Source organism: Ostrinia nubilalis, chromosome 29 (assembly GCF_963855985.1).
Source record: "Ostrinia nubilalis chromosome 29, ilOstNubi1.1, whole genome shotgun sequence".
Lineage (NCBI taxonomy): Eukaryota > Metazoa > Arthropoda > Insecta > Lepidoptera > Crambidae > Ostrinia > Ostrinia nubilalis.
In genome coordinates, this window is record NC_087116.1 from 5,272,936 (window position 1) to 5,300,066 (window position 27,131).

Below are 27,131 nucleotides of genomic sequence, written 5' to 3' on the forward strand. Positions count from 1 at the left end.
TCAAACAGCACAATAGAATTGAGCTCACTTCACAGATTTATTCCATTAGCTTGCATTACCTCCTCTGTAATATTATGGATATGATATGGATGCATTAGAGAATTGAGCATTGTTTTATTTCTGCCATGATCAATCCTAATCCAAAAATAAAGCATTTATTAGTCAAATTAAGTGAGCTCACTTATTTGCTGGCGAAAATGCCTTGTCCTATTTCCGTGGTAATTTTCTTTCGTCCATTCATCATCGGTCGTCGTTCATTCAATTCGTTCTTTCTCATTTTTGAGAGGTGACGCTAAACCAGTTGATTTGATTGTTTTATTTTATTTCCTAATTATTCGTGTGGTTTGTGATTAGCATTGATATTGTGATAGGTAATCTACCTTGTATGGTTTGATTAGCCTCTATAAACCATCTTAGGTTTAAATAAAAACCTAACCTAAATACGCCGACTCAGCTTGCGAAAATGACCACGACAACCGAGGAAAATGCTGAAATTGTAAGTTTTACTGTAACGAAATGCTTTGTAACACTATTGCGTTATATTTTAACAACTTATTTGTCCATTTTAGGACTGGGGAAACGAGAGGTTGAGCAGAGCTCAAAGGGCCGTCGAAGCCAACACCTACGATGTGGATTCGTGGTCTTTACTCATCAGGGAGGCCCAAACAAGGCCTATCAACGATGTGCGGTCGATGTACGAGAAGCTCATAGGCGCTTTTCCCACCACCGGCCGATTCTGGAAGATTTACATAGAGCAGGAGGTAATTGTTTTTTAATACCATTGTTAGTTTGTCTTACAACGTAAGCTAGGTTTTTAAGTATTGTGAATGCAGGTAGATTATAATCCTAATGAGTACTTATGCTAGAATATCTAATACCCTTAAGCCTTCATTCAACATCTATATTTGTTTATGCTAAAGGTTGACTGACTCACTCATCATAAAATCTCAGTAACTTCAAGTGCTAGGAATCTCAAATTTTGCATTAGGGTTACTTTTATAACGTAGGTGCTCACTGAGAACGGATTTAATGAAACTCCACCCCTAAGCCCCTTAAACGGGATCCATGTGTACGAAGTTGCGGTCGGCCGCTAATGTTCTTATACAGGGTGGAATTTTGTAATGCCACCTGGAGGGAAAGTACTCTTAATACTGTAGATAGAAAATTTTACTCAAAGAAAATATTCCTTTATTTTTTAAAACAAAGAGAACTGCATTCAAAGATTTTTGAAAATTTTTCGTAAATTCACTACCATACCATACAATATTCTGTAAATAATTAAAATAATTTAAGATTTAATGGTATTCCTTTCATTTAATTTATCAAGTTTGTTAGAGAGATTTCATCCTTAGACTTAGTCCGAATGATCGATGCAATAAAAATACAGGGTGTAAATTTTTAACAAATTTTAGTTGGTTCTATTCCCGGGTGTGGCATGCAAATTTTTGGAAATCTTTGAATGCAGTTCTATTTCTTTTCAAAAATAAAGGAATGTTTTCTTTGTGTAAAATTTTCTATCTACAGTATTAGGAGTACTTTCCCTCCAGGTGGCATAACAAAATTCCACCCTGTATATTGGTACAATTTTTATCTATTAAACATGTTATTTATTTATTTATTTATTTATTTATTTATATAATTCACTGTGGACTTACAGTTTTACCCAAGACGTCCATCAGCGGCAGAAGTACAGAATACACGATTTACATAAATAGGTGCTTAAATACTATGCGACAGAAAATTGTATACCTCCAAAATATACTGAACCATACTGTCAACAAACACGTCAATATGGGGTTTTTTCGCGAGAAGCGCATTTAATGACGTCAGTGCTCTAATTGTAGGGCAGTTTTGTGCATTGCGGGTGCGCGTCACGGGCACGTTGAATAGCCTAGGGCGTCTCCGCGGAGCCACCAGGCCTCTGTCAGTGTCCACACACAGCTTTGGGACCGATATACCTATCCTGCTAAGAGCAGCCGGGCTATCAATTTTTCCTCGCATAATCAGGGTATAATGTTTCACGAGTAGAAGTTTCCTTCGCAGCTCTAATGTGTCCATGCCTACCATACCAGCTATGAAACGAGACGGATATAATAGGGGGTAGTAGCCGTACTGGCGCTTGTACATAAACCTAGAAAATTTCTTTTGAATTTTCTCAACCATGAGAACGTACTTCTTTTCGGGACTATCCCATACAATTGCTCCGAATTCTAATTGACTCCGCACGTAGGCATTGTAGAGGAGAACTGGGACTCTGTTATCATTAAATTGATACGCAATTCTCATCACAAAACCTAGTATTTTATGTGCACTACTGCAGATGGCTTTGATATGCTGACGGAACTCGAGCCTAGAATCAAGGTTTAGTCCAAGGTCTCTTATTTCAGTTACACGCTCTAGAGGACCACTTAACAAAGTGTATGCTGCCCAAATTGGTGTTTTAGATCTAGAGAATGTAACCACTTTACATTTTGAGGTGTTGAAAAGTAATTTGTTCTGAACACCCCATTCCGTTACGGCATCGATGTCCCTTTGAAGTGCTTTAGTGTCCTCTATACACTTTATTGGCATATACAATTTGAGATCGTCCGCGAACAGAGAGCAGCAAGCCGTGTTGACGACTTCCGGAAGATCATTCATTATCATTCATTCGTTATGCCAATTTCTTTATCATAAAAATAGTATCATCATTATTTTTATTAAAATTTAAATCCTTATTGATAGCAAGTGTTATTGAACAAACAACAAAAGAAGCATTTCATGAAAGTAATATTGTTTCTTCTCTTACAGATGAAAGCGAGGAACTTTGAAAAGGTCGAAAAGGTCAGTATTCGTAAACGGCAGGTTAAGTGTCTTGATGTTGTGACTTAACGTTTAAGTATACAGAATGATTCTGTATTGATTAATGACGAATCTTCTTACAGAAGATTTTCTACACAATAAATGTGGTAGCCAGCATTCTCATGATAAAACAGCCTGTTCCAATTTGTCACAAAATACATTTATATCAACCGGTTAAATAAAATCTTCGAAACGGATATAATAGTGTTTAAAAATGATATAAATATCATCGTAACATTCAATCTAATGAAGTTGATTGATTTTAAAGATTTTAAAATTGGAACGGGTTATAATTTGCAAACAATGCTACGACTATTAAAAAAGGTTTTTGCATAGAAACAATGTGATCATAAGGATGTGATGGAGATCAGCACTATTATACAAGTAAATGTCTTCCGAACAACGATAAGACTGATAGCATAAGTTGTAGTTGTAAGTTTCAATAAAAGGCACAAAATGAATGAATCTTTTTTTTCGGATAGGGTCTCTGTGTTCAGACATGTTGGAGGTGACTTTATTGGATAATTTGGATTATTAATAAAAATATTAAACTGTAATAATAAATTAATCAAGAATATGATATTGATGTTAATATTACGTTAATTTTCAACAAAATAGAATTTGGAAACTCATTGTACCTAAAAATCTATTTGGTAAGGTCACTTTCGACATGTATTATCCCTTTTAGAAATACTCCTTGATATAAAAATACTTATTAAAAAGTAATAATGCATGCATAATTACCTGTTGTAGGATAGTACCACATTTCTCTTTGACTGTACCCCATTCCTCTGTAATAGTACCCTGCCCTTCTATGATAGTACCTTGCCTCTATGATAGCACCCTGCCTCTCTATCCTCGTAAGCCCGGATGTGCCTCAGAAGGAACTGAAACTTTGTAGTCAGTAACGCCGAGACATTTTCGGAGGTGATTTCGAAGTATCGCCGGATGTGCCTTCAGAGGAACTAAAACTTTAGCGATAAATTTAAGTTCAAAAATTCGCGCCTATCGAAAAAAAAGAGTGATAGTCTATGGCTTAAAGTATTCAAAATCAGGTATCCGAACTTATTAATATAAAAAAAACAAAATGTCACTGTCAAATTATCATTTTTCTTTGACAAGGTGGTTCGTCCGAGAAGACATGATGTGCGATTAATTTTTTTTCTTCACGTAAACGTAGTTTAATTGCAAAACTGACCAGTATAATTTAAGTTAAAATACTGCTAAACAAGCAAAAAAAATATTTTTCCCAATTTGAAGTAGTTTTGTAATATTTTTTTTCATTTGAAAATAAAAGTTCTTTGCAAAGAACATTCGGTCTTGATGGTGAAAGTTTTATTTTTGTATATTTTTTCTATTGAGATGGGATTAAGTATTGGACTTTTAAAATTATGATATGATTGAGAAAATTTACCATGAGAACGTTCTGATTTTTAGTTTAGTAAATATTATAATTAACATGAATATTCACTTTACTTCTTGTACATTTTAACCAATCATTAGTGTATGTTATAAAACCGATAGTACTTTTAAAAGTACTAATTATGAAACATTAAATAAAATTAAAACCGTTGTTCCTTTTCAGTTACATTTATTAATATCGTTATTGTATCTTTATGTAGTATAAATTTATTAATAAGGTTACATTTATGTTTTACTTTAAAGTATAAAATACAATTTATTTACTTTTCCTTTTTAAAGTCTTTAATACCGAATGTTCTTTTAAGAGAAAACATTTTTTTATTATTTTTCACTTAAAATAAGCTCTATGCACTATTATATAGGGCCCCTGAAAATATGAATGCAAAAGAAAATCTCTAACATAGAAATTTTTTTACTCGAAGTGCTCGGCGTTTACTACTTCAAATTATTCGTTCTTCTGAAAGCACATTCGGCGATACTTAGAAGTCGACACAATTTACTCTTCGGTCTTACGAGGCTATGATAGTACCCTGCCTCTCTACTATAGTACCCTGCCTATCTATGATAGTACCCTGCCTCTCTATGATAGTACCCTGACTCTCTATGATAGTACCCTGCCTATCTATGATAGTACCCTGCTTATCTATGATACTACCCTGCCTCTATGAAAGTACCCTACCCCTCTATGATAGTACCCTACCCCTCTATGATAGTACCCTACCCCTCTATGATAGTACCCTACCCCTCTATGATAGTACCCTACCCCTCTATGATAGTACCCTACCCCTCTATGATAGTACCCTACCCCTCTATGATAGTACCCTACCCCTCTATGATAGTACCCTACCCCTCTATGATAGTACCCTACCCATCTATGATAGTACCCTACCCCTCTATGTTAGTACCCTGCCTCTCCATGATAGTACCCTGCTTATCTATGATACTACTACCCTGCCTCTCTTTGATAGTACCCTGCCTCTCTATGATAGTTCACAGCCTCTACGATAGTACTCTGCCTCTTTACGATAGTACCCTGCCTCCCTATGATAGTACACTGCCTCTATGATAGAACCCTGCCCCTAGTCTATGATAGTACCCTGACTCTACGATACGGGACTATTCCCACCTCTCGTTCCCACCACTGCAACTCCTGTGTAGCCAGGATCTACAGCTTGACCGCCACAAAAACCCAACCAATGAAGGTCAAGTTTGTCCCGGGGGAAAGTTAAACTGTCATTGGACCCGCAACGAAATTAATCAGAAGAACATAGGAGGAGTTCGAAATTAAGGTTCGACTTCCCTCCATTGCAAACGATATGACTCTACGATAGTACCCTGCCTCTCTATGATAGTACCCTGCCTATCTCTAATAGTAACATCTGTATCTATCCTCCCTGCGATAGTCTAATAGTCCCCGCCTTTCTATGATAGTTTTTTCCGCTTCTATGTGATATTACCCCGAATATCTTTATTTCCCGCCACTCTTTGATAGTACCCCCGTTTCTTTATGATAGTTCCTTTGCTATAGTCTGGTCCGTGAGCACGTAGAATTTTGTCCGATGACCCCAAGCTACCCATGCTTATCGCTCGCGCGTAATTATGTTGCTGTCGCGTTCGCACACTCACTGCGGGCGCCCGTCGCACAGTCGCGACATCAATATAATTACGCGCGAGCGATAAGGATGGGTAGCTTGGGGTTATTGGACAAAATTCTACGTGCTCACAGACCGGGCTTTAGTCTATGATAAAAGTATGACTGTATCTATCCTCACTCCCTTTCTTTGCCACAATCCCCATTCCTATCACAGTTCCCGTAACATCACAATCACATACTTAGTACAACAGCAAATACAACTTTTTTATCGTTTAGAAAACACTGGAAGAAATAAAACATACTCCTAGACTATTTATTTGAATTTTTTACTATCAATCGAATACAAACAGTGGGTGAATGGAATGCGTATCTTTTTGAGAAATAAAGGGACAGGTTGGTATAGTTTTGGATACAATACAAGAATTAATTAGGGGTATGTTGTTTCTGTAATTTTACTGCAAATCAACAGAAATTTTGATGAAATTACAACCAACAAATGGACATGATGAACAATGGAAAGTATGGTCGATCTATTTTAATGTTTCAATCAAGTACTTCTAAGAATTGTACTATAATAGGTCTAGACTCTAGAGCTTCTGAGTCAGTGAGACTTATGTCATGTGCTTTAGAATTGAAGCTCTGTCATGTCATATTTTATAGGAAAGCTGTTCAGGGGGCTTACGCCCGTATTCACAAACGATGCTTGCTTAAGTGAAGCAGCAAATTTAACGCACAGCGCTGAATAGAGCTCTGTGATTGGTTCGTGTGTCACCCTGTGCGTCCACGCGCACTATGAGACCTCATAGTAATGTTTGTGAATACGGGCGTAAGTTTACATCAAACGTCGTCACTAGTGAGCGCGTTTAAAAAATCTACATATTCTATGAAGATTTTAGTTCTTGAAAGTATCCGCTAGGGGCGCTGTACAACCCGTCATACATTTAAGAAAGAATGAAAGAAAAATGTTTTTTATGTTTATTTAATGTCATTTTTTACGCGCTCACTAGTGACGACGTTTGATGTAAACACACTAAGCCCTCAGAATAAAAATACTTAGAAGTATTTGGTTTCAATTTATTATTTTAATAGATTTTATTTAGTATAATCTTTTCTTGAAACGTCAATTTTTACTTCTTTCATATGCTTTTAAGTTTTAACTTCAAATCTCCAAAACCATAATTTTCCCAGGTAAGTTCTAAGGATAAAACAAAAATAAAGTTATATCTTAGAGATACATAAATATACTCGACACTGTTATAGTTCGCGCAGTAAAAGTTGAGGCGAACACGCACTCACAGTCACACTGATGTAATATTTGAATACAGAACACAAACAACACATTGCCCACTCGAGTACAAATATCTAATACAGTGTTTTTCAACCTCCAACAAAGGGGGTTGCGAGAGGTCGTTAAAATTACTTCAGTAAAAAAAACAGTAGTAGGTAAAGTTATAGAGATAGGTAGATTTATCCGAAATCTAATTTTGCAAATTCATAAATGTTGTATTGATTAAAATACGCGGTATCTACAACATCTTTGTAACATTATAAAATGCATGAAAAAAAACCGAGTGGTCGGGGGGTCGCAAAATATTTTTTCATACTGGAGGGGTCGTGTCATGAAAAAGGTTGAAAAACACTGATCTAATACACTAGCTACCTCGCTCTTGCTAATGTCTGCAAGCGAGACAGAAAACACTTGTCTATCAAACTACGCAAGACGTCAGACAGCGTATGCAGATACAAATCTTTGCTTGTGTTGATCGCCTCAACTCACTCTGCGCGAAGTATACAGGCCTATAGTCCCTATAGATCGTTTCATCCACGAAGACGCGCTCCACCATTCTTCCGCTAACGTTTGAGTGTTATCGGTACACGCTAAATGATCCATGAGTGCACACGCACACTACAATAATGCCTTACGGATTGCTCGGATCAAACTCCCCGCACCCCGCGCGACCGAGACCAAACATTGGTGGGGCGCGTCCGAGTGGATGAAACGAACTATAACACCCGTTATATTAAAGCCGTGATTTTATAGAAAGAAACAAAGAAAAAATTATTTATTTGAACATCGCTTAGCTCAGTGCCTGAGGTTTGGGAGCGGCAGGGTGTTTTTGTAACGTCAGCGAGACATCAGTGGGTCTAGACAAAGAGCACATTATAATCGCAAACCAGTCGAAAAGTAGTCGAAAAGCCTTTTTTTGTATGGAGTTTTGACGGATTCGATTTTCGATTCGATCAAAAAGTGCATTTTGTCTATAGTCTGGTCTGTGAGCACGTAGCTCGCACACTCACTGCGGGCGCCCGTCACACAGTCGCGACAGCAATATAATTACGCGCGAGCGATAAGGATGGGTAGCTTGGGGTCATTGGACAAAATTCTACGTGCTCACAGACCAGGCTTTATAGTTCCAAAATACTGGACTGTCCTGTCGATGACATTGACAGTGGGGCGCCACCGTCAATACCGGATCGCTGGTACAGATTTTTGCCATGTTGGAAACCATATAGTTGAACGATGGTAGCGCCCCCCTGTCATTGAGTTTGGTGGGACAGTTCAGCGTGGGTCATCTATAGCTAGATTATGCTCTGTCACGTCATCATGACAAGGTCACCCCTCCCATACCGCTCCTATACCAGGCACCGACTGAGTTAAACGTTTACCTATGGTATTTAGTAAAATAACGCATATTTCCGCTTCCCACCATAGCTGTTCCAACGCTGCTTGATGAAGATCCTCAACATCGAGCTATGGAGGCTTTATCTCAACTACGTGAAAGAGACCAAGTGTATGCTGCCTACCTACAAGTAAGTGTAAATTCTTAGACACCCCGCAGACTACAGATTCGGTCGGAAACCGAACAAATGCATTTGCATCCTCCATTTGCTTCTAGTTCGTGCTCCTGCAGTGGAGACTAAATGATCTGATGATGTTGAATTACTAAAGTCCGGTCGCTGAGCAGATAGAATTTCGTCCAATGACCCCAAGTTACCCATCCTTATCGCTCGCGCGTAATTATATTGTTGTCGCGACCGTGCGACGGGCGCCCGCAGTGAGTGTGCGAGCGCGACAGCAATAATTCCGCGCGAGCGATAAGTATCGGTAGCTTGGGGTCATTGGACGAAATTCTATCTAATAAGTCTTGGAATATCATCCGAATATGATGATAAAATGACTTCTTTATCTAATTTTCAGAGAGAAGATGGCCCAAGCCTACGACTTCGCTCTAGACAAGATCGGCCTGGATATCCACGCGTACCCGATATGGAACGACTACGTGACGTTCTTGAAGAGTGTGGACGCGGTGGGATCTTACGCCGAGAACCAAAAGATATCCGCTGTTAGGAAGGTGAGTAGCTGATAAGAAAAATGAGAAAAAAAAATCAATTTTGCGTATACCTATAGTCTGGTCTCTGGGCACGTAGAATTTTGTCCAATGACCCCAAGCTACCCATCTTTATCGCTCGCGCGTAATTATATTGCTATCACGACTGTGCGACGGGCGCCCGCAGTGAGTGTGCGAGCGCGACAGCAACATAAATACGCGCGAGCGATAAGGATGGGTAGCTTGGGTCATTGGACAAAATTCTACGTGCTAAGAGACCGGGCTTCAGATCGTTTCATCCACTCGGGCGCGACCCAGCAATGTTTGGTCTCGGTCGCGCGGGGTGCGGGGAGTGTGGTCCGAGCAAGCCGTAAGGCATTACTGTAGTGTGCGTGTGCACTCATGGAGCATTCAGCGTGTACCGATAACACTCAAACATTAGCGGAAGAATGAGGGAGCGTCTTCGTGGATGAAACGATCTAAACTAGTTGCTGTTTTACAGTAAATATGTGAAGTCTGATTAAAAAACATTATTTTACGGTACTAAATTGTGGATTAACTCAAGTAAAATTGTTTTAGGTGTACCAGAGAGCCGTGATAACTCCAATCATAGGTATAGAGACGCTATGGAAGGACTACATCGCGTTTGAGCAAAGCATCAACACTATAATCGGTATGTTATTACGATATTTATTATTAAATACATACAGGGCAGATTTATAACATGTTACCAAATATTTTTACGCCAAATCCTCCGTTTGCCTCTGGTAAGTTAGAAAGGGTCTGTCATAGTCATGTCCTCTATGAGAGTCCTTTATAAATCTCACAATCTTTCTCAGATTCTCCGGATTTTATACATTCCTTAGGGTGATTGTATACGTCGCTGTAGAAAGTTGAGGCGACCACATACTCATACTGATGTAATATTTGCATACAAAACACACGCACACATTACCCTTCAAGTTCAAATATCGAACACATTAGCTACCTCGCTCGTATCAAATATGTGCAAGCGAGACAGAAAGCACTTTAGTCAGACTTCGCAAAACGTCAACGTGGCTAGCAACTGATATAAATCTTTGCTTGCGACCAATGACTATGACAGAGAGCCTAGTGAGTGCGACCAAATGACTGATATAAATATGAATTACTACTCGTAAGGCCCAAAAGATAAGGACGCATTGGAAATGCTTCATAAAGCTAAGCGTCCACTTGTCGGTATCGTACCCAACGGACGCATCGTACAAAACACATCGTATCGGATGTGCGATGCGTACGATGCGGACAGGTGGACGCACTTATATGAGTTTCTATATAAATAATACTACGATCTGTTGCGTGCGATACGTCCGATGCGTACGATACCGACAAGTGGACGCTTAGCTTAAGGGCTACCTTTTTTTTATCTATTTTTATTTTTATGGTTTTAGATATTTATTTTTCTAAAAGAATACAATTATATTCACTTATAAGAAAAATACAGAATACACTTTATAATAAATAAGCAGCAAGTGCACGCAACAGACAAGCTCGTTTCATTTATGTATTAAATGAAACTAGGTACAGAAAATAATGAAGTTAAAATAAAATAAAATAATAACAAACCGCTCAAATGCTATATTTTTTCAAATTCAATTGTAGTTTTATTCTTAACCTACCCACACTGCAACTACAAAACCAGCAACCTGCTTGGCTTCCATTACGTAACGCTCAACAGTTGCTATCACAGTTGGTATGTGACCGGTTTTTTTTTTTTTTCTTACATTACGAGTAGAATTTTTAATAAAAACGCGAGAATGTGAATGAATGAATGTGCTCGTACAATGAACCAGATTGATTTTTTTTTTTTTTTTCACGAGAATTCTAAAAAGTGTTTTGTAATGTAGTGCTTTAATTTCTTTTTAAACGAGAAAAAAGATTGCGTATTTTTTATATCATTTGGCAGCCCGTTAAATAGTTGTGCCCCCTCGTACATTATATTTTTCTTGCCATAATTGGTTCTGGGTGACGGTAATTGAATATCGTAAGGTCTTCTTAAGGAACGCTTTTGTGATTGTGATTTTTCACGTTCATAAGTGTCAAAATACTGATTAAAATTTAATAAATATTTTTTATTCGATTTGATTACATGCGTGTTTATGTTACCAGCCGAGAGAATGGCGATGGAGCGCTCCAGAGACTACATGAACGCTCGACGTGTTGCTAAAGAATTGGAGACGGTCACCCGAGGCCTCAACAGGAATATGCCCGCAACACCGCCTACTGTAGACCGGGAGGAGATGAAACAGGTAATATAGGGTGTCCTTAAAACGCAAGATTTTAGTTTACCACCATTTTTGCAGTAATTTGTTAGCAATCCTGAAAAAAACAAAATTTCACAGCTGAGAGTTTGCAGTTAGTCAAAATGGAGTGTTTTACAGCAAAAATGCCGACTTTTATTACTAACTTACTACTAATACTTTTTTTCCTTTGTTCTTTCATTTTACTGCAAAAATTACGGCAAGAAATGTAGCGTTCCATGCAAAATTTGTGACTCTTAGCACTTTCGCTTTTTTAGGGTTCCGTAGTCCTGACAAGGAACCCTTATAGTTTCGATATGTCTGTCTGTCTGTCCGAGGTTCTGCTTGGAAACTATTGGCACTAAGTAGTGAAAAATCCTTAAGAAAATACTAAAAGTTACTTCAGATGAAGTAATTGCTTACTTCTGAAATATATTGTGTTAACGACGGACAACTACGGAACCCTACACTGCGCGTGGCACGACACGCACTTGTCCAATTTTTTTTACTGTATTTGACGTTCATAAGTGCCACCCAGTGGTCAAAATTGAATAAAATGTTTTTGATTTTGATTAGAGCTTTTCGCAGATGGATGCAGTGACAAGAGAAAAAAAACCTTTTATCACTCAGTGGCAACTCCTAAAGAACCCCAAGTACTACCCCTATTTGACTTACTTGTCCGTACTAACTCTGTAACTTTCCCACCAGGTGGAGCTATGGAAGAAATACATCACCTGGGAGCGGTCGAACCCTCTCCGTTCCGAGGACACAGCTCTCGTGGCCAGACGCGTCATGTTCGCCATAGAGCAGTGTCTTTTGTGCTTAGCACACCATCCAGATGTGTGGCACCAGGCTGCGCAGTTCCTGGACCATTCTGCTAAGCTGCTCACGGAGAAAGGGGTGAGAGAACGCAAACATGTACATTTACCCGACTTACATAGGTGGACGTATACTTGTGCATTCACCCGACAGAAGCTGGTGAACGTAAACATGCGTGCATGCGACATAAACACAGACTCGAACGCGACGCGACTATACTATACATTATTTTAAATCATAAAAAAATCTAAAGATTTTATTGTTTTCCTTTCATTTGATTTATCAAGTTTGTTAGAGAAACATCCATAAAATTTACCCTAACAATCGATGTAATAAAAGTACAGGCTGTAATTTTAACAGATTTTAAATCAAACAAAATAAGGGACAGACAAATAAATTAAATTAAAACATCCAATAAAACAAACAATATCAAAATAAAATTAAATGAAAAAAATTAAATTAAGAATTAAACAAAAATTAAATTATGATTGCTTTCCCTTCAGGTGGCAATACAAAATTCCACCCTGTACAAAAAAACAGTGTCAAAAGACAAATTCTCAATTTAGCAAAAAAAAATTAAATGTGGAATAAACACATTTTAAAACTCCTTTAATGATATTTAACACCGCTGTCCTCACCAGGACTCGAACGCGGCCCGTCTATTCTCAGACGAAGCGGCGGCGGTGTACGAGCGAGCGACGGGCGGTCCACTGAAACATTCTACTTTGCTGCATTTTGCACACGCGGACTACGAAGAGAGCCGACTGCACTATAACAAGGTAATCTTATGATCATCTGTCACAGTCGCTCCTGTTGGCTTCGCGCTGAGTGTGAGAGGGATAGCAACATTCAGGCGGCGTAGTGTGAGTTTACGTCAAATTTTTGAACGTCAATACCTAATTAACCGTTTGAGGTATATTTATGAAATTTGAAGCTGATGTTTATCTTGCAAGTCTCAACACATGAGCCTAATTTGAAGTGTTAATGCACAGTGCTTTTTGAGTGATGAGGAGTCAAAAGTGGCTCCAATTAGTTCGTCTAAATATACGCACGATGCAGTCCCCTCCCTGGAACTAGGCTTAACATGCTCCCGCATGTCTATAATGTTTGCTCAATGTTGATTTAGTCGATTTTCTCTTGATGGGAACATGTAAGACAAAATTAAAATTACCAATATTACAGACCTTCTAGAGCAGATGCCGCAAAAACTATACAAGATATAGAAAAACTTGACTGTCTCACCTGTAGCAAATTGAATAAGCTTTTTTTGGTTCATAGTAGCCATGTCACTAGGACGCATAGTTTCCGAGGATTAAGCGAAAAACCGAAAAGTGGTACCTTTAAACAACCCCCCTCTCCCCGCCGGCTCAAGGGCTAAGGGCGGGGACTTTTGCTATGTTTACCTCCTAACTAGTCTAAATAAAGTCCCGAGGTCAGAAATTGTGTTCCAGGGATTTCTCTCTACACCGTCGTTAAAGCATTCATTGACTGGACTATATTGATAATAGCGCCCTCCTGACGATGTCATAGCTGGGACAGTTCAGTGTTGGATAACTATAGCACGGTTTTGAAGGCTAGAATCTTAGATTAATAAAGTCTAGAATCAAGTTCACAATAAGTTGCGTCTTGGAATCATTAACATTAATTATTTTCTTTTGTTAACGGCGATAGACTTCAGTTTTTCACAGGGTTCGAGGATATAATATATCAAGGGATATACAGGGTGTTAGGTAAATGGGTATATGAGCCGACACTAGCCCATGTTAACATGGTCATATAAATGGTATGGTGAAGTCAGAAATTTGATATCATCTTTTTTTTTTAATTTTCATACAAAATAAATTTTGTAAAATCCGATTTGTATGAAAATTCAAATAATTAAAATGAAGATATCAATTTTCTGACTTCACCATACCATTTATATGACCATGTTAACATGGGCTAGTGTCGGCTCATATACCCATTTACCTAACACCCTGTATATCTTGATATATATCGGATATATATCCGATATATATCAAGCCGGTTTTAATGATATATATCAACTATTAAAATTTGTTACTGTATTTGTACTTTTTGACATAAGATTTTATTTTTTTAGTTGTTTTTGCCGTATTTAAAAGAAATTTTATGTTTTTGTTTTATTTGTCTGATTTTAAGTTTCAAAAACATTAAAAACATGTTTATGTAACACATATGCAATAGTATTCATGAATAATACAATAAAATAATAGTATGGCTTTCATACAAAATTGATATACATACATATATCATAAATATCCGATATTTTGATATTTATAATAAATATCGGATATTTTCGAACCCTGGTTTTTCACCACTGTACATATTAACTATCCCTTCGCTTATTGTCATCCATTCATCGCAGGTCCACCAAGTATACACGCGCTACCTGGACATGGAAGACATAGATCCTACCCTAGCATACGTCCAGTACATGAAATTCGCGCGTCGTGCTGAGGGCATCAAGTCGGCCAGAACTGTGTTTAAGCGCGCGAGAGAGGACGCTAGGTAAGTCTTGAATCCATTCTTTCTTCCTCTATCAGTGTTCTGGCTAGGGATGATAGATAAATTATTGATGTTGAATAAACATCGATGTTTTCACATCGGTGGGTTGACTTCGATATTATCGAAACATAGGTGTTACCTGAATAAAATATCGAAACGTCAATTATTCTTTTGGGCACCGTCTAGCGTGCAGTAGGTGTACTAGCTTCAACTAAATGTAGATAAAAAAAATTGTATGAAAATAAAAAATGATGAAATCAAATTTCTAATTTCACCATACCATTTATATGACCGTGTTAACATGGGCTAGTGTCGGCTCATATACCCATTTACCTAACACCCTGTAGATGACACTGATCAAAATAATCGGAGTAAGCCCATAGCCGTACGAATAAGTCTGTTTTCATTTCTCAAGAGATTAAAAAAAAAAAAAAAAAATAGACAGTTTTATTTGTTTCCAAAAACATCGATGTTTTAGAAATATCGATGTTTTTCAGTCGATATAATTTATCGTACATCGATACTTTTGATTCGATGTTAACATCGATGTTTTTCCAATAATCATCCCTACTCCTGGCATACTCTCAGAGCAGCCAGGGTATACTTAGCAGTGGCCTAATTCACGTATTTTGACAGTCCTGTAGGCCTAAGATGCGCGCCGTGATAGGCGGTTATCACGCCATTTTATCGATTTTGCCCATACAAATTGACGTCGACAAAAGTTATCACGGCGCGCATCTTAGGCCTACAGATCTCACTGACGTTCCGAAGTCGTCCCATTGAAAAACAGTTCTAAATCCGTAAAAAAAATATTATTATACACAAGGGTGGTGAATTGGAGGGTCGTGCTCCTGCAGTGGGGACTAAATGACAGGAGGTGGAATTATGTAAAGCAGCGGTTCCCAAACTTATTTAGTCTACTGCCCACTTTGAGAATAAATTATTTTTTAGCGCCCCCCATTTTTGTAGTCAAGAGTCGAGCTCAGTCGGTGTCTAAGAGTCCTCCTAGTAGATGACGCCTCCCAAGCCTCTACACAACGTCCCGATTTTTTTTCTGGGTCTCTTACCGCCCCCTTTAAGCCTGCAGCGCCCACAAGGGGCGTTATCGCCCACTTTGGGAAAGACTGGTGTAAAGCAGTCGTTATCATTTGACAGTTCATAACGTACGATTATTCTGTCAAACGCTTTGTTTAACTGACTTTATCGTACGTTATGAACTGTCAAATAATTACGAACGATTGATTTACACAATTCCACCTCTGATGATGATGATTTATTGATTGATTGATGATGCTCCTAGGTCTCGCTACCACGTGTTCGTGGCTGCAGCGCTGATGGAATACTACTGCTCCAAAGACAAGAACATAGCCTTCCGCATCTTCGAGCTGGGCCTCAAGAAGTTCTCGCATATACCGGAGTATGTGCTGTGTTATATTGACTACCTGTCGCATTTGAACGGTGAGTTTTCGCTTTTTCAATTCAATTTAAATAAATTATTTCGTAAAGTTTCCATAGTGTTAAAGCCCGGTCTGTGAGCACGTAGAATTTTGTCCAATGACCCAGACTATAGTAAAACAAATATAAAATTTGGGTTAGTATGGAGGTAGTTTAAAAATAAATATAATGTGTCCATTTACCCATTTCATGTTTTTATCTGGACGCATACATACTACAACATTCACAACAATCCCAACTAATATTATAAATGCGAAAGTAACTCTGTCTGTCTGTCTGTCTGTCTGTTACGCTTTCCCGCTTAAACCTCGCAACCGATTTTGATGAAATTTGGCATAGAGATAGTTTGAGTCCCGGGAAAGAACATAGGATAGTTTTTATCCCGGTTTTTGAAACAGGGACGCGCGCGATAAAGTTTTTCTGTGACAGACAAAATTCCACGCGGGCGAAGCCGCGGGCGGAAAGCTAGTGATACATAAACGATCAACTTTTATAATTTTTCCTTGAGTTTAAAGTTTCAAAAAGTGCTTAATTTATCTAGGCACTTTCAATCAATCATGCGTAAGGCCCAAAACAGACGGTGAAACGCAACTGCAACGAAACTGCAACTTTCTGATAATTCTGATGAATGAAACTGAAAGTTTCAAACTGGTCGCGGCATGTGTGGTCTGTCAACGGACGCTATGGCAGAAACATAGATGCAACTCAAAAGTAACTAGCAGTTGCAGTTTCATTGCAGTTGCGTTTCACCGTCTGTTCTGGGCCTTAAAGACCACATATGACGCGACCAGTTTCAAAGTTTCAAACAAAATAGTGTTTTCTAACTCGTGTTTAAATTCCTAAAAAGACTACATTATTATTTTACCACATTCACGCGCACAAAATAAGTTTGAGAACCTCTGATTTACACCATATTCCTTTTTCAGAGGACAACAACACACGTGTGCTATTCGAACGCGTGCTTTCATCGGGGAGCCTGAAGCCAGAGAGTTCTGTGGACATCTGGAACCGCTTCCTGGAGTTCGAGTCGAACATCGGCGACCTGGTCTCCATAGTCAAGGTCGAGAAGCGACGCCAGGCTGTGCTGGAAAAGGTACATTTAATAGAGAATAATAGAATAGGATGTTTCCTGGGTAAAAAAGCAAGAGTTTTAATTAGTCGGTCAGCTAGCTTATCAAAAACTACTCGACACGTATTTTTCACTTTTTAAAACTAATGAAAATGTAAAGAGATAAAGCGTGCCAAAGTTCTAAAGTAAAGGCCCGTGACGTCAGCGAGTGCGTAAAAGTGCAGCACTTTGTGACGTCGCGCGGAACTTCAACGCACTATAACTTTGTAATTATTTGTTTGATTGACAATTCAAAATATACGTGTCCAATATTTTTTTATATCAAAATTGACGGACTAAAAAATTTTTTTTAGGAAACTAGCCTATTCTGGAACCATTCAACCCGATGGAGCTAACTGCGCATCTCGCTGAAGTGCGAGTCTCCCTCGCACTCACCCGCACACTTCCTCGCGCTCGCCCTGTTCATATCAGAGTGTCAACGTGACGTCACGGCTTTTAGGTGCGCAGTTAACTCGATCGGGTTGTAGATTAAAACAAAAAAGGAAGATACGGCACAGCTGAGTCTCGAAAACGTCTCGCAAGGATCTAATAAAGTGAATTAACTGTTTGTATACCTATTACAAATAAATAAATAAATAAATTCCTTCGGAATAAAGCAACAACCACGAGCTGTCAAACGAAACGGCATCACGCATCTGTTTTTATCACACAGTGTTGCTGCTAGTGACATCTCGCTCACTCAGTTCTTTGTTGCTCTATTCCGTTAGGTATATTAACGTTATGGTTCTTTCAGAGCCTACTTATAGATGATACAAAAAGTATTTAAGTATGTTTATATCCGTACCCATAGTACAAGCTTTGCTTAGTTTGGGACTAGAAGCGTAGTGTAAAATGTCCAATAGGTACATGATTTTTTTTTGCTTTCCCTCCAGATCAAAGAATTCGAAGGCAAGGAGACAGCCCAGTTGGTGGATAGGTACAAGTTTCTGGACCTGTACCCTTGCAGCATCGCCGAGCTGAAGTCCATCGGGTACACTGAGGTACGGTAGCACGACAGCTTATAACGATAAATAGACAAATTTATTTTTGACCTTATCTCGATGACATAAAGCATAAAATTGACGATATTTGCACATCAGCTTACACAGTGACATCTGTTCCAATTATAGACCTTATTTTTATGACATGAGGGGCCGGTTTTTCAATCGTCTGATAACTTTTAACTGAAGAATAAGTTTGGCACACTGATAGTTTCATTATGAGAAATATGTCAAAATGACAAGTTTATTTTTCAGTTATGACCAAGATTTTATCGTAAACTATTGTGTAAATGTCTCAACAATTTTCTCACACAAGTTTATTTATGATCACAACAAAATTAATATTAGTGGTTTAGAATCTCTTTCTTTTGTAAAGTCTATGGAAATGCTTTGTTTGGTCTTTAAAGTACGTTGCGTAGTCTTAGTATTGCCAGATATTTCATCAGTGGCCTAATTCACGTATTTTGACAGTCAAGATCTCGCTGACGTTCAGAAGTCGCCCCATTGAAAAACAGTTCTAAATCCGTACTACAAGGGTCATTTTTGTAGAACGATTACTCGATACAAATACAAATACAAATATCTTTATTTGCTTTAAATAGGGTATGTACACAGTGGTGATGTTATTAAGAATAATAAGACCTTTTACTACTTAGCCATTTAAATATAGCATGCAAATCAGTAATAGCAATAGTAATAATAGTAGACCAATTTGTAGACAATAATAATCTAATTTAACAAGCCACATGGATATCGATACATATAGGATCGCAACTTAGCGATTTGTTGTCGTTGAAGTATTGTTACGTGAATAAGGCAACTGGTGTTATTATAAAATATTTACCATTATGTTATTTCAGGTGGCATCGATGTCAAATAAGTCGTGGGCCCTTGGAGGGCCTCTGGCGGGCATATCGCCTGAACTGGCAGCCGTCATCTTAGGACAGAAGTAAGTGATTTAGCCCTTCAAATGACATCCCATCAACAAAAGGTCTCCTAAACCTAAAAGTTCATAACACACTTATCAACACCTAAAAGGTCATAACACACTTATCAACACCTAAAAGGTCATAACACACTTATCAACACCTAAAAGGTCATAACACACTTATCAACACCTAAAAGGTCATAACACACTTATCAACCTGGAAAGGGATCAACACCGTATAGCCTCACATTTAACACGTAATCTTAAATTGTGACCTGCGTTGTTGGATTCATGATAAGCACTATCCATAAAACTAGCTTTTAAGAATACATATTGTGAATCTGTTTGTGGTCCAAATTAATTAATAAAAAAATATCTATCAACAAAGTTGACGCTTGAACACCTAAAAAGTCATAGCACACTTATCAACCCAGAAAAAATCAATCTTTTGCCAAGCTGTCAAACGTGGTGAGGCGTTTACGTTACGGTGCGAATAAGTGTGCGTTATATTATGGAGTTTCATACAAAGAATACTGACCGCCTCGAGTTGATACGGTTACGATCCGTGTCTTGGTTGATAAGTGTGCTCCGTCCTTAAAGCTTATATTTCTTTGCAGCGACTAGTTCAGACCCCCAGAATCATTCATTTCTTTTCAAATAATTGACAAGACTAACGCCCGTATTCACAAACATTACTATGAGGTCTCACAGTGCGCGTGGACGCACAGGGTGATACACGAACCAATCGCAGAGCTCTATTCAACGCTGTGCGTCCGATTTGCTGCTTCACTTAATCAAGCATCGTTTGTGAATACGGGCGTAAGGCTCGGTTGCACCATGTATAGTTCCAAAATACTGAACTGTCCTATGCATGACATTGACAGTGGGGCGCCACCGTCAATACCGGATCGCTGGTTCCGATTTTTGTCATGTTGAAAACCATATAGTTGAACGATGGTAGCGCCCCCCTGTCATTGAGTTTGGTGGGACAGTTCAGCGTGGGTCATCTACAGGGTGTTAGGTAAATGGGTATATGAGCCGACACTAGCCCATGTTAACATGGGCATATAAATGGTATGGTGAAGTCAGAAATTTGATATCATCATTTTAATTTTTTTAATTTTCATACAAAATAAATTTTATAAAATCCGATTTGTATGAAAAATAAAATAATTAAAATTAAGATATCAATTTTCTGACTTCACCATACCATTTATATGACCATGTTAACATGGGCTAGTGTCGGCTCATATACCCATTTACCTAACACCCTGTATAACTTTAACTTTGACAAATGTTAGAAATCTGTCAAACTCCATACAAAAAACACCGGTTATTGTAATAGCAAAGTTAGGTGGTGCAACTCGGCCTAAGATCCTGAATGTACCTTAATCAATGCAAATAAATTTATTCTTGATTCTTGACCAAAAACAAAATTGTGGGTGGGGTCATTTCGTGCATAGAAAAATTTTCAAAGTGATCATGCGTCGACTTTTTTATAGTACCTGATCAACTAAAAGAAGTCCAGAGCTGGACAAAGGCCTCTTAATATTTTTTCGCAGCAATTTTATCAATATTTTCTGTTTCAGAGACAACGACCCGAACAAAGACATAGCGCGTCCAGACACGAGCCAAATGATCCCGTACAAGCCTAAAGTGAACCCCTTGCCCGGAGAACACCCTATACCAGGTTAGTTTTCACTTTCTAATAGAGTATTATTATCTTATTCTGTGGTATTACTGTCATTTTGCATTTGCAAAGCGTATGCCACGCTCGTCTAGGTTTTTATTCCTTATCCTTAACATTTCATGCTTGTTTTGAAAACTAAAAATTAAGAAATAAGAATAAAGGACAGTGCCAGGGTCTGGACCAAGTGCTGCCCAGAATCAACCCATAGTGCATTTTGTTCCTCAGGCCTATACTAATGTGTAAACCGAAGCGCACTGAAATCTATCCCTGGAGTTAAGAGAAAAAAAGAGTTTTGTTTTGAATTATTTACATACAAAATATCATCGATGTATACGTACTACGCATAAGATTTCGCGATTTTGGCATTAAATAACACTCGCTATGTTGAACTTAACCATACTGCATCCGTACACGTTACTTTAGTGCGATTTAGGCATTCTTTATAAACGATCTAGCGCTGTTTTAATTGTTTGGTAAGTTGACAGAAATTAATTATTTCCAAAATGAAGACAATGAGTTTTAGTTCTCTATCCTTTCAAAAAATCAATTTATTGGTGTGTTACAATCGATTATTGAAGTTATTGTAAGCTAAAAGTTCTTGCTCCATTTTGGAAATAATTAATTTCTGTCAACTAACCAAACTACTGCAACAGCGCTTGATCGCTTATAAAAAATGTCGAAGTCGTACTAAAGTAAGGTGTACGGATGCAGTATGGTTAAGTTCAACATAGCGAGTGTTATTTAATGCCACAATCGCGAAATCTTATGCGTAGTAGGTATACATCGATGATATTTTGTATGTAAATAATTCAAAACAAAACTCTTTTTTTCTCTTAACTCCAGGGATAGATTTCAGTGCGCTCCGGTTTATAAATTAGTATTGGCCAGAGGAACAAAATGCACTATGGTTTCATTCTGGGCAGCACTTGGTCCAACTTCCATACATGGATTGGCAGTGTCCTTTCAACGATTTTCAATTTTGACTGACAGTGAAGTTTGTATAAGTAAGATAAATGTAAAAAAATAGTCCGTGCTTGTGTTAAGAGTTTATTTACATATTCAGTTCAGAATGAAAATATCAATATGTTCTCTATTATAAGTATTATTGTTGGTTAAAGACCGAAAATACGGTGCAATTCATCATCATCATCCTCATCTCAGTCATAGGACGTCCAATGCTGCACATAGGCCTCCCCCAATGCTTTCCATGTTGATCGATTGGTAGCGGCCTGCGTCCAGCGCTTCCCTGCTACCTTTACGATGTCGTCGGTCCACCTTGTGGGTGGACGTCCCACGCTGTGTTTTCAAGCTCAAGTGCTCAAGTTTTAGCGTAGACCTTAATAATGTTTATTTCCTTCTAGGCGGCACATTCCCGATGCCAGCGGCGGCTGCTCACGTGTGCACATTAATGCCACCGCCCGCTTGCTTCCGCGGGCCTTTTGTGGCGGTTGACCGACTACTACATCTGTTTGGACGCATCTCGCTGCCAGACAAGCGTGAGTATTGTCATTAGGGATACATCACAGGAAACCGAGTCTTATGGCATCAAGAGGAAGCAACTAGACATCAGTGTCTGACTGCTGCTTCGATAAATATAACTTTAGAATCACCACCATCATCAGCAAAGTAAGTCATAGCTTGATAGTCTCTCGCAGCTTCTGAGCCAGAAGGGGGTGTGACCCAGAGGAGGGTAATATGACTCAGAGGGTAAAAGCAATTAAGACACTTAAAGGGAGCAAAATGACACCACTGGAGAAAGGTAGCGGGTAATATGACACTTGGGGGAGGGGCAATATTATACTTGGGAGGGAACCATTATTACATTTGGAGGGGGCAGTATAATACTTGGAGGGGGGGCAATATGGCACTAGGGAGGGGGCAATAGGGTGCCCTCTCAGACGCATAACATTTTTCATCATAATTTATTTGGGGGAATATGATACATAGAAGGAGGGCTATCACACTTAAAGAAGAAATTTATAGTAGGTACGTAGGGAAAACATCCACGGCTCATCGCTATAGTATAATGGCGGCACATTCCCGATGCCAGCGGCGGCTGCTCACGTGTGCACGTTAATGCCACCGCCCGCTTGCTTCCGCGGACCTTTTGTGGCGGTTGACCGTCTACTACATCTGTTTGGACGCATCTCGCTGCCAGACAAGCGTGAGTATTATAGGGGTTGGATATAGGGTTGATGGCATACCATCAGGATACACATTATATAGGATAGTGTCGAGATGAAGCAGCTGGATTTAAAGTGTCCAGGAAAGGGTAAGTAATAGATGCGGGGAGAGTCCCACATAACCCACTGGCCGTCCCCATCGAGTAGTGGGTATGCGCAAAGCATTTCCCGACGTTAAAAAAAATGGGTGCATTCAGTTTCTGATTCAGAGGGGGGAGGGAGCAGTCTGATCCAAAAGGGGGACAAGCCGAACCCAGAGGGAACAATCTAACCTGTGTGGGGGCAATGTTACGCTAGGAAGGGGCAATTTAACGCGGGAAAGGTAGTTGACGCAGAATAAGATAGTCGGGGGTTGGGGGCAATCGAACTTGGAGTGAGGCAGTCTGTCCAAAGGAATAAAAAAATTATAATAAAAAAAAAAAACTTTTTTAAAAACAAGCTTTATCCTGAAATGCAGTTGTACTAAAACGAAAAAAATAATTGTACGCTTGGTTCAAAGAATTTCGAAAGCTTGTATCGCGCATGGAATTTATTCCTCTTTTTTTCTGTTTGCGCTACAAGCTTTCGAAATTCTTTGAACCAAGCGTACAATTATTTTTTTCGTTTTAGTACAACTGCATTTCAGGATAAAGCTTGTTTTTAAAAAAGTTTTTTTTTTTTATTATAATTTTATTTTAGACTTTTTAGTTGTATCTCAATCTCTGGGTCATTATTTAGCACCAAACTGCTCGAAAAGACAAATCCAACGAACCCAAACTCGATGCGATTCCGTCGTTTCGTTTAGGAGTTCCTATGGCCACCTCCTGACTCCATCATCAGGACCCTGGCACTAAACTGCTCGAAAAGACAAATCCAACGAACTCTAACTCGATGCGATTCCGCCGTTTCGTTTAGGAGTTCCTATGGCCACCTCCTGACTCCATCATCAGGACCCTGGACATCATCTAGCACTAAACTGCTCGAAAAGAAAAATCCAACGAACCCAAACTCGATGAGTTTCTGCCGTTTCGTTTAGGAGTTCCTATGGCCACCTCCCTAATCCATCATAAGGACCCTGGACATCATCTAGCACTAAACTGCTCGAAAAGACAAATCCAACGAACCCAAACTCGATGCGATTCCGCCGTTTCGTTTAGGAGTTCCTATGGCCACCTCCTGACTCCATCATCAGGACCCTGAACATCATCTAGCACTAAACTGCTCGAAAAGAAAAATCCAACGAACCCAAACTCGATGAGTTTCTGCCGTTTCGTTTAGGGAGTTCCTATGGCCACCTCCCTAATCCATCATCATGACCCTGGACATCATTTAGCACGAAACTGCTCGAAAAGACAAATCCAACGAACCCAAACTCGATGCGATTCCGTCGTTTCGTTTAGGAGTTCCTATGGCCACCTCCTGACTCCATCATCAGACCAGCTCAATGGTACCATAACATTGCATTGTCATCGTACTTACATAAGTATACCAAATTTCAGCTCAATCGGTTGAGGAGAAGTGGTCTTAATTTCAGTTGCAAGATTTGTCCCACACATACTAACAAGTGAAGTCAATATAAAGCTTGTAAAAATAAGTCAAAATGACACTCAGGACGTCAAAATGAAATGGTATGTGTGCCGGTATGCACAATACTTAATCTCTTCGTATTTTATCTTGATCACGTTCACAGTGTCAGCACATTTATCACGTATAGTGCTGATGCTGTGACGTCATTTATCTTTAATCTATATCGTATAAATATACGTGTAGTCCGCGTTAATAAACAAATTAATATCAGAGACTAACTACAACCCGTGTCTCATTCATACGGTCTCCCAACATGGCACAAATTGGTGACCCCGACGAGGAAGATGATCCCGACGAAGTTGGCACAGTATGCAACACACGACTCTTCAAGTCATATCGCTGAAACAGTGATACGTCTAAAGTCAAATTATTCAACATGGTTATCCATTAGTTTTATCTCTTCCCTAAGATTGGCACAGCACAGTGTTTATGGAACTTCCTGTATACTAATTGTGTATTTGTTTGCAGCGCCGGCGCCAACTCAAGAGAACGGCTGCGACACAAAGCTGTTCGACCTGGCGCGCTCCGTGCACTGGATCGTCGACGACGACGGCATCACCACCGTCGCCAGCAAGGTACGACCTTTACAGTATTGGCCTTCGTTGAAAGAAGGCATCTAGGAAGGCAGACAGACTGATGAAATGAGCTCTAAATGGTCGCAGATATAGCAACACCAGCAGCAGCAAGGTATAGATGACCCACGCTGAACTGTCCCACCAAACTCAATGACAGGGGGGCGCTACCATCGTTCATCTTTATGGTTTCCAACATGGCAAAAATCGGAACCAGCGATCCGGTATTGACGGTGGCGCCACGCTGTCAATGTCATGCATAGGACAGTTCAGTATTTTGGAACTATAATAATAAGTACTACCACAGAATAATAATAAGTACTACCACAGAATAATAATAAGTACTACCACAGAATAATAATAAATACTACCACAGAATAATAATAAGTACTACCACAGAATAATAATAAGTACTACCACAGAATAATAATAAGTACTACGTACAGAAATTTTACTTCGCGAAGGTATTTAAAAAAATGTATGCTCAATGTCATTAACAATATGGTGTAATTTAGCCTGTCTCAAGAGTCAAGCACCATTTTGTTGACAAACGTCAGTGATCGGCACTGCGCCGTAGCTATAGGGCTGACTTCGGTAAAATGATGTGACGTGAGGTGCCATACTGCAGAAAATGGCGGAGGAAATACATGATTTAGCATGAATTATCATGAATAATATTAACTACTTATTTACCTCTCAAGTGTCTTGAGGCAACTTAAAAAAGTACATTCTGTGTTTTTATTGTTGTCAACTTTTTGGCCACTTTGGGTGTCACGAACTAATGACGCTGGCTAACTGGCTAGTGCCCGTTTTCACCATCAATCCCTAATTTTTAAGTGACCCCTATGTAAACAAAATTCCTGTCATTTGTTACCTTATGGGTCACTTAAAAATTAGGGATTGATGGTGAAAACGGGCATAGATCACGCAGAGAGTTGAGGCCATCAACACAAGCAAAGATTTGTATTTTATACGATGTCTGTGTTGATTTCTTGCATAGTCCGATTGACAAATGCTTTCTGTCTCGCTTGTAGACATTCAAAAAGAGCGAGGTAGCTATTGTATTCAATATGTAAATTATGAATATTATGTTGTTTGTGTGCTATATTCAAATATTACATGGTCGCCTCAACTTTCGCTTCGCGACCTATACAATCCATACCTTCATTTTATAACAAAGACTACTAAGGAGTTGAAACAAACGCCTATATGTTAAAAATATAGACTAAACAGTTATGAACAGACACTGACTTACATGTTCCATTCCAGGGTCGCCGAAGAAAGGCCGGGGAAGATTCGGATGACGACGATTTAGGCGTCGCGCCACCAGTCAACGACATCTACCGGCAGAGGCAGCAGAAACGCGTCAAGTAGGACGGACGGTCGAGTCATTTATACCTTTGGTAATGACGTTTTAAATCTCCCTAAAGTCTGGTCGGCGAGCACGTAGAATTTCGTCCAATGACCCCAAGCTACCTATCCTTATCGCTCGCGCGTAATTGTATTGCTGTCGCGACTGTGCAACGGGCGCCCGCAGTTGGTGTGCGAGCGCGACAGCAACATAATTACGCGCCAGCGATAAGGATGGGTAGCTTGGGGTCATTAGACGAAATTCCACGTGCTAGGTGACCGGACTACATACCAATTACCAATAGCCTTGTCGTATTATAACCGTCATTATAGCTCGTTTCATCCACTCGGGCGCGCCCCAGCAATGTGTGGTCCCGGTCGCGCGGGGTGCGGGGAGTGTGGTCCGAGCAAGCCGTAAGGCATTACTGTAGTGTGCGTGTGCACTCATGGAGCATTAGCGTGTACCGA

At 39.2% G+C, this 27,131-nt stretch overlaps 1 protein-coding gene across 1 annotated transcript; it reads left to right on the forward strand.

Moving 5' to 3' along the window:
• Nucleotides 1-281: 281 nt before the first annotated feature.
• Nucleotides 282-26,909, forward strand: LOC135085756 (protein suppressor of forked). Its single transcript, XM_063980556.1, has 18 exons — nt 282-496; nt 570-761; nt 2,791-2,823; nt 8,571-8,668; nt 9,057-9,210; nt 9,766-9,859; nt 11,335-11,474; nt 12,174-12,365; nt 12,926-13,063; nt 14,671-14,813; nt 16,111-16,268; nt 17,192-17,358; nt 18,267-18,374; nt 19,235-19,323; nt 20,892-20,992; nt 22,354-22,488; nt 25,210-25,316; nt 26,583-26,909. Exons 1-18 carry the CDS (start codon nt 464-466, stop codon nt 26,685-26,687), a joined length of 2,187 nt encoding a protein of 728 aa, XP_063836626.1. The 5' UTR covers nt 282-463; the 3' UTR covers nt 26,688-26,909.
• The last annotated feature ends 222 nt before the right edge of the window (nt 26,910-27,131 follow it).

Bases quoted from the DNA above. Each gene is read 5' to 3' on its own strand.
- LOC135085756 (XM_063980556.1), top strand. From the start codon at position 464: ATGACCACGACAACCGAGGAAAATGCTGAAATT. The intron at 12,366-12,925 runs GTGAGAGAACGC...TGTCCTCACCAG, and splicing joins AGCTGCTCACGGAGAAAGGG to GACTCGAACGCGGCCCGTCT. The intron at 22,489-25,209 runs GTGAGTATTGTC...ATTTGTTTGCAG, and splicing joins CATCTCGCTGCCAGACAAGC to CGCCGGCGCCAACTCAAGAG.